Source organism: Gorilla gorilla, chromosome 16 (assembly GCF_029281585.2).
Source record: "Gorilla gorilla gorilla isolate KB3781 chromosome 16, NHGRI_mGorGor1-v2.1_pri, whole genome shotgun sequence".
Lineage (NCBI taxonomy): Eukaryota > Metazoa > Chordata > Mammalia > Primates > Hominidae > Gorilla > Gorilla gorilla.
In genome coordinates, this window is record NC_073240.2 from 49,145,613 (window position 1) to 49,163,637 (window position 18,025).

At 39.8% G+C, this 18,025-nt stretch overlaps 1 protein-coding gene and 1 long non-coding RNA gene across 2 annotated transcripts in view; one reads left to right on the forward strand and one right to left on the reverse strand.

Moving 5' to 3' along the window:
- Window positions 1-18,025, reverse strand: part of LOC134757244 (uncharacterized) — an 85,538-nt gene that overhangs the window by 15,224 nt on the left and 52,289 nt on the right. The gene's annotated exons all lie outside the window — the stretch shown is intronic.
- Window positions 2,532-14,487, forward strand: DUT (deoxyuridine triphosphatase). Its single transcript, XM_031002281.3, is given in 9 exon segments — window positions 2,532-2,722; window positions 2,725-2,777; window positions 2,779-2,918; window positions 3,392-3,530; window positions 5,530-5,621; window positions 7,158-7,202; window positions 12,402-12,476; window positions 12,628-12,698; window positions 13,134-14,487. Coding segments are annotated over 9 exon segments (846 nt in total). The 5' UTR covers window positions 2,532-2,548; the 3' UTR covers window positions 13,191-14,487.

Genomic DNA, 18,025 nt, shown 5'->3' on the forward strand with positions numbered 1-18,025 from the left:
TATGTTTTGTAGAGATGGGGGTCTGCCTACGTTGCCCAGGCTGGTCTCGAACTCCTGAGCTGAAGCAATCCTCCCACCTTGACCTCCCAAAGTGCTGGGATTACAGGTGTGAGCCACTGCACCCAGCCAATTTTTTTTTTTTTTTTTTTTTTTTTTTTTTTTTTTTTGAGACGTCGTTTTGCTCTTGTTGCCCAGGCTGGAGTGCAATGGCGCAATCTCAGCTCACCGCAACTTCCGCCTCCCGAGTTCAAGCGATTCTCCTGCCTCAGCCTCCCGAGTAGCTGGGATTACATGAATGTGCCATCACATCCGGCTAATTTTGTAGTTTTAGTAGAGACGGGGTTTCTCCATGTTGGTCAGGCTGGTATCGAACTCCTGACCTCAGGTGATCCGCCCGCCTCAGCCTCCCAAAGTGCTGGGATTATAGGTGTGAGCCACCACGCCTGGCCTCGAGTTAATATTTTTTAAAGCACTTAGAATACACCTGACATAAAGTAGTAACAATGTATATCTTTGTTAAAATGAGAGAGAAATCCCCAAAATGGCAAAGATAGGAAAAACAACCATGCTTTTCAAGTACTGACTTGCATTTTCAGAAGGTTCAAATTGGCACTAGACTTAGGTAATTGAATTAATCAGCATGACTGATAGGATAACTATAGTCTGATAAAAAAAAACACCATGAAGGGCCGGGTGCGGTGGCTCACGCCTGTAATCCCAGCACTTTGGGAGGCCGAGGTGGGCGGATCACCTGAGGTCGGGAGTTCGAGACCAGCCTGACCAACATGGAGAAACCCCATCTCTACTAAAAATACAAAATTAGCCAGGCGTGGTGGCTCATGCCTGTAATTCCAGCTACTTGGAAGGCTGAGGCAGGAGAATTGCTTGAACCTGGGAGGAGGTTGGGGTGAGCCGAGATCGAGCCATTGCACTCCAGCAAAGGCTCTGTCTCAAAAAAAAAAACAAAAAAAAAAAAAAACCATGAAGTAAATTATGGTTGAAACATGTTTAGTTCTTAACTGCAGTATCTTGCATTTAAGGTGTATGTTCATAACAAGTTATATTTCTATTGTCATAAAGAACGTTCTATTAAATGCTTACTGGCTCAGAATCCTATTACTTTTTGCCAGTTAGATTATGGCCGTTTCTCTTTTAGTCTAAAATAAACTCAGCTGAAAAGTAACAATAAACACTTTATGTATACAGATTAACAACAAAAAATAGAAGGTAACCTGCTTGGTGTTAGATATTGTAATAAGCCAAACAAGTAACTTTTGTGTAAACACTGAAGTAAGTGCTTTGAAGAATTCATAAAAGTTTATGACTCTAATTCATGTGAGAGATAAAATGCATATACATCAGAAGATTACACAATAAGAGTATACGGCTAACGACTAATGAATGATATAGTAAGTGTTAAAAGAGACAAGATGGGGCAGGGGTCAATACTGATTGTAAAAAGTTTCATGAATGAAGCGAGACTTTTATCTCGCTTGAATGAAGCGAGATTGTAATGAAGTCGTTACAATCATTACATCTTAGTACAAGCAAGGAATCAAATAATATGTCTCTCATGTGAACATTTTAAGTAAATAACTGGAGAAAGTACTTCAGCAAAATAAGGGAGCAAAATAATGTTGGCTCAAAATGAGGTCGAAAAGTTGCTGGGCTCGGATCGTGTTGCTAAAGGCATAAATTTGGGAGTCCTCAAGCTGTAGCTAATAGTTAACGTCCAGAGAAGGTAGTGTATATTCCATAGCCTCATGCAAAGGAATTCCAACTACGAAGAGGAACCAGTTAAGGAGACCGAAAAGGGGGGGCCTGTATGGAAAGGCATAGCAACGAATGTAAAATTTCCCCAATAATACTCCAAAACTGCCCCACAGCTTAATTTTGAAAATTGAAAACCATTCAATTCAGCTCGCAGATTTTTGTGAGAAATAAGGAGATACTTGCAACTCACAAAAAATTATTAACAACTATCTAGAAAGTTACTGCTTTATCCCCCACTGTAAACTATACCACCACGACCCGGGATCCTTGTTCGACTCCTAGCCAAGGGGTTCCCGCTGCGTTTCTGTTGGGTTATCCCAAACCTGTGATAGGATAGTAGCGCCCTCCCTGCCTCCGATCGAATAAACACAACGTCTGACACTCGGTGCTGAAAGGAAATCGGGCGCGGTGTCTTGCCCACAGCTTGGGAAGCGGCCCCGGGCGCAGTAACTGTCACCGGCGCCGAGATGCGGTTCCGGCGCTTAGGGCGCCGCTAAGCTCAGAGCCCGGGAGCCATGGCTGCGGGCGGTGCCGCCCCAGGTAAGTCAGTCCAGGAGCAGGGCCCGGGCCTGGCGTACACTCTCGGAAAACTGGGGGCCAGAGCAAACAAGAAGAGCGAGAGCAAGAGGCCTAGGCATCCAGAAGCGGCAGCAAGACTCAAGACGCCAAGGGCGCCGTCTTCCTGGGGCCCCAGGGCCTGCGCCATCCCTGGGCTGCCGGGGCACCGCCTCTCCACGCCCCTCGTCCGGCGGCGGCTGCGACTGCTTCCGAGGTCATGTTCCCAGGAACGGGCGCGTCTTCAGGGTGGAAGCCTGGCGCACGTCCGGAGGTGCCGAGGACCCAACCAGCCCAAACTCTGGGGGAAATGACTCCCCTCTGCCCTCGCCCCGCGCTCTGCTACCATTTCCTTCCGTCTCTGCTTCGCTCAGCGATGCAAAACGCGCGAGGCGCACGGCAGAGGGCCGAAGCCACGGTACTCTCCGGGCCAGGCCCGCCCCTCGGCCGCGCCGCGCAGCACGGGATTCCCCGGCCGCTGTCCAGCGCTGGCCGCCTGAGCCAAGGCTGCCGCGGAGCCAGTACAGTCGGGGCCGCTGGCTGGAAGGGCGAGCTTCCTAAGGCGGGGGGATGCCCGGCGCCGGGGCCGGGTAGGAAGGTGGCGGGCGAGGGGCTCCGGCCGTCTGGAAGGAAGCCTCGCGCCTTGAGGCTGTGGGGGAAGTAGGGTGGCGAGCGGTCCTTCTGCGCGCGGGGGGGGGGTGGGGGGGTGGTCCATTAGGGTCCCTTGGCGAGGGGGCGGCTTTCTAGTGTGTGAGGGCGACGCCCTAGAAGCTCCCCTTCAAAGGTGGCCCCACGCGCTGAATGTGGAAAGTTGAGTGGGACCCAGTAGTTTCCCATCCCAAACCTGCTTTCCGAGAAGGGCTTCTAACCCAAAATGTGAATCCCGCCTCCCCTCTCAGCCAGAACTGTGGACTCGTCCCGGGGGAGGAGCGGTGGGTGGGGCGGGGCTGGCGGGAAATTTCGTTTTTGGCGCGCTCCCTGCGGCGCCGCTCATCGTGCGCTCTCTTGTTCCTCCGGTGGTCTCCTCGCTCGCCTTCTGGCTCTGCCATGCCCTGCTCTGAAGAGATACCCGCCATTTCACCCAGTAAGCGGGCCCGGCCTGCGGAGGAGGGCGGCATGCAGCTCCGCTTTGCCCGGCTCTCCGAGCACGCCACGGCCCCCACCCGGGGCTCCGCGCGCGCCGCGGGCTACGACCTGTACAGGTGAGCGGGGACCTGCCGGCGAGGAGGCTGGGAAGGGCCGGCCGTCCGCTGCCACAGCTAGAAACAGTCACCGAAGAGATCACAGGAACACACTAGCTATAAATAGGATTTCTGCCTTTTTCGTGTTTAAAATTTTAGCTTTCATCTTTGGCATAAATTAAATAGAGATTTGGGCAAAGACTGCAGAATAAGTAAAATAGCTATACGGTGTCTAGCAAGGCGTTACTTTGCAACGTTTATTGTGCCCTTCCTAAATAGAAGATAGAGAGGAAGGCCCATGGTGGCTTTCGAGTGGCTTGAGGGTGATGCTGTGCTCAATAGAAAAACCAAGGTGAGATCCTAGATGTGAGCGTGAAAATACCTAAGAAGGATGAACGAAGATGCATCTGCCTGAAAAAGTTATTTTCTATACATTCATCCGGCCCAGGGCGGAATTTGAGAAGGCATCTGAAAACGAAAGGCAGAGCTGCCTGTAATCTACCACACTTTCATCTCTACAGCACGTTTTACCTGTACTAAAAACTTTCCGTATGCTGTTGTATTTAGTCCTCACAACAATCCTTAACTAGATAAGTGTTACTTTTTACACAGGCAGGAGTTTGTGAAGAGCTGAATTGATTTCCCCAGAGGCTTGAAGATGATATAATTTTTTATTCCGAATTTTGGGCTTTTTTTTTTTTTCATCTGACTACTGTGCCCAGTTCTTAGAACCATTAAGGTAGGAGAAAAGTAATGCTGAGAGGGAAGGAGATTTTATACTAAATCCCAAGCATTGGGATTTATTTTAAAGTATCTCAGGTAATTCAAACATGAGAACTATTGGTGTAAGCACAGGAGAAGACAAAGTAGTGCATGATGATAGCAACAGAAAAGAAAGGAAAAGGAAAGTAGGTATGGACAATTGTAGCTGGAAAAACTACAGTCTCTTAATTTTGATTTATAAAAGTAGAGTGATATAGTTTGACTAGACCTTTCCAAAGTATATTTTGGAGCACTTTCTTGAGTCCTAGGGGAGTCCTTGATTTAAGATACCTTAAGTAGACTCCTAATAAACACAGGTGACTTTCTGTATACTGAAATTGACATGGAAATAATGGATCTGTAATAAATTAGGGCTTAACTGTTTAAAGAGGGATTTCAGTGAAAGAAGGGGAAGTACCAGAGTTAATTAAGGTCTCCAAAGTAAACGTCCGGTTCTGCTCATTGTAAAATCTCTTAAATTTCTACCCAGGAGAGGGCCACAGTAATATCAAGAGTAGCAGCATTTGCTATGTGGACCTTAGAGGAATTCTGTTCCTAAGCAAGGTCCGTCTCCAGGGGCTGTTCACAGTGATCAGCTGTCTCCCTCAGCCAGGAAATTCATAGCCTAAGCTTGGTAAACTACCAAGCCCTGCCTGACAAATACAACACAGTTCTTTATCTCTTATTTTGTCCACCCGTTTTCTCCTTTCCTTCTGCAGATTTTCCCTAATCACACAGATCATTGTGAGAATAAAATGGGTTAATATATGTAAACCAATTAGAACTGTGCCTGGCACACAGTAAAGGCTTAATCAATGATAGCTAGTATTATTAGTAGTATTTGGCCTTTTTTCTTTGTTCTTTCTTCATTTTTTTCCTTTTCAAACTATGGTTGTAAAGCATCCACCTTTTGAAAGTTTGCCTTTCTGCCCTTTCACGCTGATAAGTACCTCAGTTTCCAATAAACTTTTGTTCAGGGGCAAACATTTACAATGTTGACATCTCTTCACACCACCAAAAATATTCATGGAGAATTATTTTATCTAAAGCTGTCTTTTTAATAATAAAATAGCCACCTCTACCTTCTTCATAAACTTTTAAGATGAATTGGTAATTCATCATAGCAAGGTTGATTTTAGAAACTAAAGTTGCATGAATTCATTAAATACACTGAAAGCAATTTTGTATGCTTGGTCACAAAATATAAAAACAATTTTATAAATAGATTTGCAGTTATTTTCTTTCAATATTTTCTTAGTGCCTATGATTACACAATACCACCTATGGAGAAAGCTGTTGTGAAAACGGACATTCAGATAGCGCTCCCTTCTGGGTGTTATGGAAGAGTGGGTAAGTCATTTAAGAAACAGGTAACTATTTGTCAAGTTCTCCTTTGTGATAGATTCTTCATGTTTCATTTGGGGTAATAAGCAGGCAATATTGCTTGGGCTGTGTCCTAAAAGAAGCACCATTTGTGATAGCAAATGCACTCTTTGAAAGGCTTTATTTACATCTCTGCTTTGCCTCTTTTTGACCCTTTTATTTTTCTCCTTCCTCACTGGAGCTTTTAGGCTCACACTGGCCTAGAAGGCTGTTCTCAGAACATGGCATTCTATATTATGAGAGTAAAACTTCTGACCTGTTGGTCCCAGAATGTGTAAGCCTACTTAACCTTTTCTTGTTTGGCCATGGGGTTAGGGTAAGGGATACTCTTCAGTGTTGTAGAGGCACTGGGAGGAGCTAGGACAAAATGGAGTACACGTCAACAGGTTTGATTTTTCTGGAGCGGATCAGTTGTTACCAGACAGTTCTTTGCAAGAGCATAAGTTCTTTTTGACTAACTTCAGAGTAAACATAAAGGAGGCAATGGAGCTGTGACGCCCTCCTCCAGGGAAAGGAGCTAGACTGGCACTGTATTATTAGCCATGAGTGGGGAAACTGCCAGTACTTCAGCCCTTAAAAGATAACAAGATGGGCTCTCATCTCATCTCTTGAGCATCGTTGACTCCATTTTTTAGAATTTTTTCAGGGGAAGGGGCAGGAGATGGAGTGAAATAAAGGTTAGTACAGAAAGAGGCAGCATTATTGACAAAGTGCCTGATTTAAATTATTCTAAAATAAAATGCTGGAAGTTAGGATAATTAATTATAGGCCTGATGCTTGAGTCTGCAATAATAAGGTGTAACCTTAGCTTTTTATTTTTTTCATTTTTTAGGATTAAAAAGTATACTAGCATTGAATCATTGAGACTTAGTTTTTGGCATTTTTACTTAACTGATATTAGCCCATTTATGTTACTCTGGTTCATGTGTTTCCTACAGGCATGTCTTTTGGCATCTGAATCATGAATAGTGGGGTCCCAAGTTGTAGGCTATGCTCTGCTACTATTTGGTTAGGTTTGTTTCCCTCTCCCTTCCTCTTCCTTTTCCTTCCCATCTGCATTGTACATGTTGTGGTGTCCCATCTTAAAACCAAAGTCTTCTTCCTCAGTAGTGTGTTCCTGCTGGCCATAGTTCTCTTTCTTCCCCTTTGAGGCTTAACTTCTTGAAAGAGCAGCCTACAGTTGTTCCCGCTTGCTCACCTTTCAGCTCATTCTAGCAGTCCTTCTCCCCTGTCTGCAGCACCACAAATTCTGACTGAAGTCACATGGGAGTGGTTTAAGTTAGTTTTGAATTAAAACCTTGTGGAATTTTTCTAAACTAGTCTTTCCAACTTTGGTAATGCAGTATGATGAATATATATTCTTTAATTCAAAACCATGTGCTAAAGTTAAGATGAAGATATAGATATTATAGGTGAAGAGAATGACATGCTTAAATTGCATCAGTTATCTCTGATATAGCCCTTCCCCCTTAAAATAACCAATGTCTCCTTTTTTGTTTTTAGCTCCACGGTCAGGCTTGGCTGCAAAACACTTTATTGATATAGGAGGTAATATATTTCCTTTTCTATTCTGTAAATGTTTGCAAGTATTTACTTTGTCTTTGTTTAAAAGGTAATATTCAAATGACAGATTTTATTTTTAAGAAAAGAAAATGATTAGAGGAAAGCTTGTTATAATAGGAGGAAAAGCTTTGTGGTTATTTTAAGTAATTATATTTTGTTTAACTACTAACTTAATTTTTAAAATAATTATTACCTAATTATTAATAATGACAGATTTAATGATACAATAATTAAGTAATTATTTAAGCAACAAAAGTTCTAGAAAACACAGGTCTATCTTGTAAGAATTTTCTTCATAAGAGAGCTATCTGTCTTTAGCAAAATTTAAGAAGAAAATCTTTCCCTGAAGTCAGGAGAGAAAACACTTTTCTCTAAATTTGTCAAGACAGTCCTCTGTGTTACCTGTTTCCCTTATAACAAAGCCTTTCTCATGTTTGTCTCAAAGTTAACCCTACCTCATGTGGTACCTTTCATGAAGAACCCTCAGTGTCCTCTGCTAACTACTCTTGATACAGAGCTACTCCTCTTATTGTAAGGAAATTTCTACTTTCCTGATGTGGTTTCCTTGTTTCAGGTCCGCTCCAACTGGGATTCAGACCCCACTTATGTGGTCCTTACATACTGACCCTTTATCCCATCAGTAGTGAATCTTTCACTTAACAAGATATCTTGGCCCCCACATAAGTAGGTGTGCTAGATCTCCTCCTCCACCCGTTTTTACAGAGCTGCTTTATGCAGGCTTGTTAACAGATCAGGAAAACTGGCTTAGAAATGAGCCCACATGGATATGTGGTAAAAACTGGAGTCTCTGTGTGATTCCAACCTCCTTGTTCTTTCCACTGCAATTAATTGTGGAGATTACCCTGCTGCATCCCCCTCACCAACTAAACACGTCCAGAATTAGCTCACTTTTATGTGCCACTGCAAGGGTTAACTAAGCACTTAATGAAACCTGGCTATCCTAGACCTGCCCCTTAGTCTAACATTTGTTGGGTGTGGTGTCTCTCCATAGTGTCACTAGGTGGTGCTGTGGGACAAGACAGGACCCCAAAAGTACACCCTTTAGGGACTAAAGGGGAGCTGAGTTTTACATAGCAGGATGGACATTGACAGCCCACTCTTGGGTTGAGGATTCCTTGGGCTCTGTAAGTTATGCCCGATGTTCAAAAATGCTTTTACAAGGTCAACTGTGGTCATTTTGGGACAGTAACTTAAGGATATAAATAATTGTATATATTTTCAATGAAGTTTCAAATGATTGTTCAAGGAATGGGAGCTTTGGAATAACAACTGGATGTAGGTCCCAGCTCTGTCACTAACTAGTTATTACTTAACCTTTCTGAGCCTGTTTCCTCATTTTACAATGGAAATTAGTGTGCCTGCCTCTAGAGGTAGGAGGATTAAATGATAATGTGTATGAAATACCTAATATAGTACTTGGCACATATTAGATTCTGTGAGATATAATTTCTGTCCTTACGGACTTCACAGATTGTGGAAACTTTTTCTTTTATTCGACTTTGTTACTAATTTTTGCTCTGTTTAAAACAACTTTCTGGAAAAAAATTCATGTAAAAGAATGGAAAGTTAGTTTGCCTGGTGGTTGGTATGGTGTTGTTCATAAAATCACATTGTGGTGTGTTCTTGGATGCAGAGAATCTTAACAATCTCCCTTAGGCACAAGTTTATCATAGTTGGCAACAGTTTTTATTTCTGAAGAGAGATGTTAGAAATCCCAGGCTCTAAATAAGGGTCAAAGGGAAAAGTTGAGCATTCAGGATTCTGTTCAGAATTCACATCTGGTAGGTGTGGATAGTTTTGCACTAAAAAAGGTTTCCAACAAATGACATGCCAAACTCTTGACACAGTAAAACTTTTGCCTGAAGTCAGTTAATCACTCTGCCAGTTCCAATGCATGATTTTTCCAGTGATAACTTCAAGATACTTTCTGCTTTCTCTGAGGAGAAATATCCCTGATACTTATATCCTGTAGGCAGAGAAGGCTTTTCTTGAAGGTCGAATGGCAATTGGGTGGTAAATGAATTTGGAACTACTGAAATTTTTATACCGTCAACATTCATGCTAAAAAAAAAACTATTGAGGGCCTTTTTTTCTGCCATACATTTGAATTGACTTCAAACTTCTTAATTTCTTTTAGTCACTTAAAGGTTTTTCACATTTTCATGGCCCAAGCATAAAGATCACCTATCTGCAGAATTCAAGACACCCAATCATCTGAGTAGTTCTGATAGGACTGCTTTACGGATACGTAGCAGGGGCCTTTCAAAAAGGGAGTGTTTTTGTATGTTAGAAGATACTATAAAGCCAACAAGCAAATATTTGCAACTTATATGAAAAAGAACAAATGAGAAAAAAACATACACAAAATATAGACAAGGACATGCAAATGTCCAACAAACGGGAGGAAAAAAATCCAGCCTCACTAGTCATCAGGGAATGAAAAGTAAGGCAATGAGATAGCCATTTTGTACTCATCATATTGGCCAGAATGTAAGAGATTGTTGCCATCAAATATTGGCAAGGATTTTGGAAATGGGCATTCTCAAATATTGCTGATGGAAGTTTGAATGGCTACACCTTTTTTGCAACCTATTTGATGAAAATAAAAAGCATTAATGTACAAGGATATATTTAAAGGGCTGCTTCATTTATTATAGCAAAATGTAAAACCAGCCTGTGTCTGATATTATGCAAGAGAATAGTTACATAGAAACAATGGTACAGGTTGGGTGTTGTGGCTCATGCCTGTAATCCCAGCACTTTGGGAGGCTGAGACAGGCAGATTGCTTGAGCCCAGGAGTTTGAGGCTTATTTGAGCAACATAGGGATACTTTCTCTCTAACAGAAATACAAAAATTAGCCAGGTGTGGTGGTGCCTGTGTACCTGGAGGCTGAGGTGGGAGAATCACTTGAGGTTGAGGCTATAGTGAGTTGTGATCATACCACTATACTCCTGCCTGGGCTATAAGAGTGAGACCCTGCCAAAAAAAAGAAAGAAAGAGAAGGAGAGAGAGAACCCATATTTCCATATCTTGTATCTAAAAAGAATGGCTAACATTTACATATATTAATCTCAAAGGATAAAAAGAAAAAAATAAAGTAGTATGTAAGATATATTTCTGTAACATTAGCTATCTCAGGGAGGGTAAGAGAATATTATAAGCTTTTACTTTATATGTATTCGTATTGTTTTAGTTATTTAAAAATTTTTGAATAAAGTAGAAACAATAGTTCAGAAGTCAGTCCATGTCTTTCTCTAACTCATTCAAGATAGATGAATTATTAGCTTGTACCTCAAAATCTCCCAGCATGGAAGTTCTCTAGCCAACTGTGGCCATTTTTTCTAGCATGGAACAACATGCTATGTTGAGGGATTTCTTCATTAAATCTAATTGAAATTGTCCCTGCAGTCAAAATTTTTTCCATATAGATAATGCGGAAAACAGCTGGTTTCATCTTTATATCAAACTTTTTCATAAATATTAAGGGGTAAATTAATGGTCAACTGACGGTGAAGAAATAAAGCAGGGTTTGGTATTGGAATTGGTCAAGTTCAATAATTGATTGTTTCCTTCAGGCCCGACAGGAGATGAACTGCCTTTGCTGCTTTTCTGCCCAGTTTTATACTCACTCTTCTCGTAAAAGTGTTGCATCAGGAACCTTTTAAGAAGTGCTTAAATTCAGATTCACTTGTCCCTAGTAATTCATTCATAAAGCACAGGGGTTCATTTAAACGTATGTTGTAATCCATTCGGAAAATCTAAAACGTTGTTTTTGCTGAATATTTTTCCCCGTGGTGGACCTAAGGGTTTGCTTTTTTCCCCCCGTTATATGAGAAAATTGAAAGGATATGCTTAGGAATTACTCTTGTTCTTAAAAAATGGGGGGTGGGTATGCTTTGGGGTTTTTTTGTCTTGTTTTCTCAGCTTTCAAATAATGAGGAGTATGGGCAAATAGCATTACTGCCCATTGAGCTGAACACAGGATTATTTTTATTTCCATATTTTTTCCTTCATCAGGGCTTTTGTTTGGGGTAGAGTATTAATAACAAGTAAGATGTGACATGGAGCTGTCTTCAGTTAGATTCACGTGAGTCTTATCCAGCCTTTCACAAACTGAGGAGAAAGAATTAACGTGTATAGCAGGAAATTGGGGGTGGGAGGAGGAAGGGGAGTGACTGCTAATAAGGTAGGGGATTTTTGGAGGGAGGGTAATGTAAATGTGCTATAATTGACTGTGACTATAGTTGGCCAACTCTGATACACTGTGAAATGTGGAATTGTAACACTTTAAATGGATAAATTGTATGCTTTGTGAATTATTTATCAATATAAAAAAATGAAAAGGCCCAGTGCACCTGTATTATCTGTGCTTGCGTTTATGGAAATATTTTAAATTATTGGCTCAAAGATAAATGCTAGCAAGTCTGGTAAGTATAACTCTCTGGGCTATGTCAGGGACCTGGCTCAAGTCTCCCCTGCAAAGGTCTTCTCCCCCTGTGTTCATAATCTTAAACAAGTATTAATTACACATACAAAGTTGTACTCATGAAGCCTATGTGCTACTGTCTTCTGAGAAACCATGCTCTAAGAAAGGATGGTGGTTCAGATTAAAAGGAGAGGAAGATTATGAACTGAAAAATACAGCTTCATTTTTAGTGTAAAAATGGAATATTCTAATATTTGCAAGACTGCTGCTTAACAATGTCAGCGTTGATTTACTCCACTGCAGAGCTTTAGGCTTTTTGACATTTTTATTTATGACTCAATCGTATTTCAATCTGGGTATTAGCGGGAAGCTGATACCAGGAAAAACCTTTAAAACCCAAATCGTAATTTTCTCCTAGTCTTTTTGGCAAGTGTGCCGTGGGTAGACAGTAGGTTGGAGATGGCCATTGCTACTGCCAGCTTAAAATAGGAAATGGTCGCCATTTGATAAAGAGTGACAGGTTGGAAAATTAGGACCTGTTTTCTAAATTTTTATTTGTATTTTAGTAATGTCATTTCTTGGTTTTGAGGCTTTACATAGTACCAGGGCAAGATTCACTTATTCAATTGTAAGAATACAAATCTCAGAGCTACATGATAATGATTTTGAGATAATCTTACACCTCTAGTATTCCGATAGCAAAAATTGAGATAATATTATTTTTCTTTTCTCTAGCTGGTGTCATAGATGAAGATTATAGAGGAAATGTTGGTGTTGTACTGTTTAATTTTGGCAAAGAAAAGTTTGAAGGTATGTTAAATATATACATTCACATAATTTTAGTGAATTTTCAGAGTCATGTATGTGTAAATTAATATTGACTCCTTTAATTCTCATTGAATAAGACAGGATATGGCGAATGTGTCAGTAACGTCAGTAATAAACTATTCTTTCTTTGAAGTCAAAAAAGGTGATCGAATTGCACAGCTCATTTGCGAACGGATTTTTTATCCAGAAATACAAGAAGTTCAAGTAAGTATTACAAAGGAAGATAGAGAATAAGTAATGTAACATCTTAAGTGAAGAAATATATATAATCTTGAGAATTTAATATGCTGTTTGTAACTAAATAGTATATATGACTAAACTTATTTTAAGCAAATTTAAAATACTAGTTTTAGAATTTCTTTAAATGTTTTTCATGTAGCTATTATGTAGTATTACTTTGGATAATAAGTTATTTAAACATACTGTGAACTTCTAATATTTTATTAGAATTTTTTAAAGTTATCCAATATTCTAATTTATGGAGCTTTTTAGAATTTAATTTTCTTTCTGTAATCTCCCTTTTGAAAAGATGATATAGCAAGAGTAGAATTCTGGCTGTATTTTTCTTAGGAGCTGGAGAGGAAAACTGAAAGAGGCTCTTAAAAAAACTGTGAAGCTTACTACCTTTCTATCTTTCAGGCCTTGGATGACACCGAAAGGGGTTCAGGAGGTTTTGGTTCCACTGGAAAGAATTAAAATTTATGCCAAGAACAGAAAACAAGAAGTCATACCTTTTTCTTAAAAAAAAAAAAAAAAGTTTTTGCTTAAAGTGTTTTGGTGTTTTGCACTTCTGTAAACTTACTAGCTTTACCTTCTAAATGTACTGCATTTTTTACTTTTTTTTTATGATCAAGGAAAAGATCATTAAAAGAAAACAAAGAAGTTTTTCTTTGTGTTTGGATCAAAAAGAAACTTTTTTTTTCTGCAATTGAAGGTTGTATGTAAATCTGCTTTGTGGTGACCTGATGTAAACAGTGTCTTCTTAAAATCAAATGTACATCAATTACAGATTTAAAAAAAAAGCCTGTATTTAACTCATATGATCCCCCTTCAGCAACTTATTTTGCTTTAATTGCTTTAAATCTTAAGCAATATTTTTTATTCAGTAAACATTCTTTCACAAGGTACAAAATCTTGCATAAGCTGAACTAAAATAAAAATGAAAAGGAGAGATTAAAGGTATTCCTTGTTCTTCCCTTCTCTTCACTAGTCTAAAAACTTCTTTTTAATCTTAAGATTCTTTGTGATGAGGGTGAGAAAAGAATCCTCAGTTTATTTTTCCACTATTAATCTTTCTTTTGATAAATCCTCTATTGACTGGGTAGAGGTATGTTTGTGAAAGACATGTAACTTGGGGATTTGTTACTTTAGGTTTGTTCCCTTGAATTTCATCTCATCAGGCAAATTGTACTAGTTGTAGTTATGAGTTTTCCCTCAGTGAAGTAGAAATAGGCTGTAATCAAGAAAATATGCCATTTATAGAGATAAGATAAATGAAATAATACATACTTCAGCCACCAGGTTTTTCTGTCTCACATACATAAGCAGCATTTCATTGCAGATATGGGACTGATTCTGTGGCTTACCTTGATTAACATGTTTTGGAAGTTTTGCTAGTGTGCTTTCCTTTCTTTACTATGTTTCTCAGATTCCTTTGTATCAGGGTTTTGGGTGTCACTTAGGTTTTTGTCCATCAGATTCTGTGAGACACCAGGCATCGTTTTGAGGATGTGAGTTATACACATGGAGTGCTTCTGGAACTATCAGCCCGCTTGACCACCCAGTTTGTGGAAGCACAGGCAAGAGTGTTCTTTTCTGGTGATTCTCCAGGCCATTTAATACCCTGCAATGTAATTGTCTCTCTGTGGCTCACATTTCATTAGTGAGCCATGAAATCAACTCAGTGGGACATAGCCAGCATTTTTGCATACCGGGTTGGGCTATAAATTATTTCTGTTGTCAATAAATTTTAAATGTTTTTCTGCTAAACTAACCAGAATGGATTCTGTTTTGTGCAACTGAACTGTGATCAATACCGAGTAACAGTTGAGTAAGAACAAACAGTATTACATGGCTACCGAGAAATATGGTCTTAGTTTACATTGTTAATGTCAGTTACCTCTAACAGAAAGTCTGCTGTAACAGGCACTTCATAAACACCTGGTTTTTTACTCATACTGTGAGAGAGTAGGTAAAACCCATTGTACAGAATGCAGAAATAGGCTCAGAGAGGTTTAGTAACCTGCATAACATTTCAGCTATGATGATCACTGTCTTTGTTTTGTGCTGCTATACCTGAGATGGTAATTTACAGAGAATGGAAATTTATTCTCAGTTTTGGAGGCTGGGAAGTCCAAGATGGTGCCTTATTGCTGTGTCCTCCAGAGAGGAGGAATGTCATATCCTCACATGGCAGAAGACTAGAAAAGAGCCACTCCCACAAGCCCATTTTATAAGGGCACTATAATGCATTCATGAGGGCTCAGTCCTTAGGACTTAAACACTTCACGTTAGGCGCTGCCTCCCAATACTGTTGCATTCGAGACTAAGTTCCCAGCATGAATTTTGGGGGACACATTGAGACCACAGCAGTGACTTAAAATGCAGGCCCTTATGCCTTCAAGTCCATATGTGCAGTATCTTCAGCCTCTTCCAAGTGGTAGAGGTAGAGAATGTAGAGTAGAAGAGATAGTTTAATTTCTTCATACCCGGAATGTTTCCATCTGTGTACCATGCTTAAAGGAACATGCTCAGATATGAAGCTGCTCGGGAAATTAGAGATTTGGAGTATGTCCATGGGGTTAGGTGAAAGACCCAGGATGTTTTGTTTAGAGAAGAAATGTATCGGGAATGGGAGGAATATGGGGGAAGAAGTGGCTATTGAAAGTCCCTGGGATATGATAGATGTCCTTAGATTAAACACTTAGATGGGGCTGGGCATGGTGGCTCACGCCTGTAATCCCAGCACTTTTGGGAGGCCAAGGTGGGTGGATCACTTGAAGTCAGGAGTTTGAGACCAGCCTGGCCAACATGGTGAAACCCCATCTCTACTAAAAATACAAAAATTAGCTGGGGATAGTAGCACGCGCCTATAACCCCAGCTACTTGGGAGGCCAAGGCAGGAGAATTGCTTGAACCCAGAAGGCACGGTTGCAGTGAGCCGAGATCACACCACTACACTCCAGGCTAGGCGACAAAGCAAGACTCTGTCTCCAAAAAGGACTCAGATGGAATTAGCCTTGTCACATGTGACTTGAGGGACCAGAAATAGGATTAGAGGACTTAATCTATAGGAAGATGGTGGCATAGGGGCGGACTCATAGAACTTCCCTAAAATAGCAAAATTAATAAAATGAAATAAAAGCAAAATATATGCCATATAAAAGAAAATAACGTAATGGGATTATTGGAGACTCATTTTTCTGTGTTATTTCTATAAAGTTTGATTATAGTATTTTTACTGGCTGAAATATAAAATTTAGAAAAGCATACAAAGCAAGTTTACAGTATAGTGAATAACTACAAAATAAGAACATCTGAATAACCATTACCAAAGTGACCAAGCAGAATATTGCCAGGAGTACATTCCTTCTCAATCATACGCCACCTGTAGGGGTATCCATTCTTTTGACACTTAATTTCCTTTTCTTTAAAGTTTGTAACCTAATCAAGCCTAAGCTTCGCTTTGCCTGGTTTTGAACTTTATCAATGTACTCATTAATTCTTGGGTCTTGCTTCCTTTCCTTAACATTGAGATTTTATCCATGTTTCATATAGCTGTAGTTCATTTATTTTATTACCTTACAGTGTTCTGTTGTATTTATGCACCACAACCTTGCAAACCCAACTTGGTCATGCTGTATTATTGTTATTGCTAAACTTGGTTTTCTAATATTTTGTTTAGGGTCTTCTTTTTTATCAATGTTCACAGGAGAGATTGGCTTATAATTTTTCCCTTGTCACATTGTATTTGTCAGCTTTTGGTACCCAAATTATGCTACTTTCATGATGCGAACTGAGGAATATTCTTTCTCTTCGAATCCCTTGTGTTCCTCCCCTCTCCTCCCCTCCCCTCCCATCCTTTCTTTTCTCCCTTCTCATTCCCTCCCCTCCCCTCTCCTACCTCCAGCACCTCTACAGTTTCTGGCTTTTCTTGTAACAGTTTAAAGAGTCAGTTGTCAATCAAGCTCTAGACAGGTTATGTGGCTTTTTTCCTCCGGTTGGTTTTAAGATTATGTGTTTGTATATGTCTTTGGTTTAGTGTAGTTGCACAACTAGGGAATAGATTACTGTTTATCTTTTGGGGATTCACTGAGTCTCTTAATCTGTGTATTGATATCTTTCATCAGTTCTGGAAAATCTCAGCTTCTCTATCTCTGCATGTTTTATTATAATATTCTGAAATGTCTGCTCAAATTACAGTTATAGTTGCTTATTCTCAATTAAGTTAAAACCACTTCTTTTTATAGCAGTTTTAGGTTCACAGCAAAATTGAAAGAAAGTGCAAAGATATCCCATATACCCCCTCCTCACAAACGTGCACAGCCCCCTCCATTATCAGCATCCCCCACCAGGGTGGTATATTTGTTACAATTGATGAACGTACGTTGACGTATCATTTTTACCCAAAGTCTGTAGTTACATTTGGGTTCACTTTTGCTTTTGTACATTCTATGGGTTTGGACACATTTATAATGACGTGTTCATCTTTATTGTATCATACAGCACATTTTCACTGCCCTAGAAATCCTCTGTGCTTCACCTATTCTGCTCTTCTGGCCCATGCCTGCCTACCCCTCGCTTAGCACACTTAAGCAACCACTGGTCTTTGTACTGTCTTCATAGTTTTGCCTTTTCCGGAGTCTTACATAGTTGGAATCATGGGATACAGCTTTTTCAGATTGGCTTCTTTCATTAATGTGCATTTCCATTTCTCCTGTTATTTTCTAGGAGTTTTACAGTTTCACATTTTACATTTAGTTCTGATCCATTTTGAATTTTTTTTATGATCTTTTAATTTTTGAATTGTAAGGGTTTTTATTCTGGATTAAAGTCCAGGATCAGGTATATGATTTGCAAATATTTTCATTTATTATTTGAGTGTACTTTCACTTTCATGATGGTGTCAAGAAGCATAAATTTTTAAAATTCTGATTAGGTCCAAGTTATCTTTTTAATGTTGTTTGTGCTTCTGATGCATATATTATATAATGCAAGGTCATAAGGATTTTACACCTAATTTTCTTCCAAGAGTTTTATAGTTTTAGCTTTTACATTTGGGGCTTTGATCCATTTTGACTTGACTTGGGTATGTGGTGTGAGATAGAGGTCTAACTTCATTCTTTGGCATGTGGATATTCAGTTATTCCAGCATTTGTTGAAAAAGACTATTTCCCCATCTAATTGTTTTGGCATCCTTGTTGAAAATCAATTAACCATAAATATAAGGGCCAATTTCTGAATTCTCAAGTCTGTTACATTGATCTTTATTTGTTAGTCTTTATGCCAGTATCACACTGCCTTGAGTACTA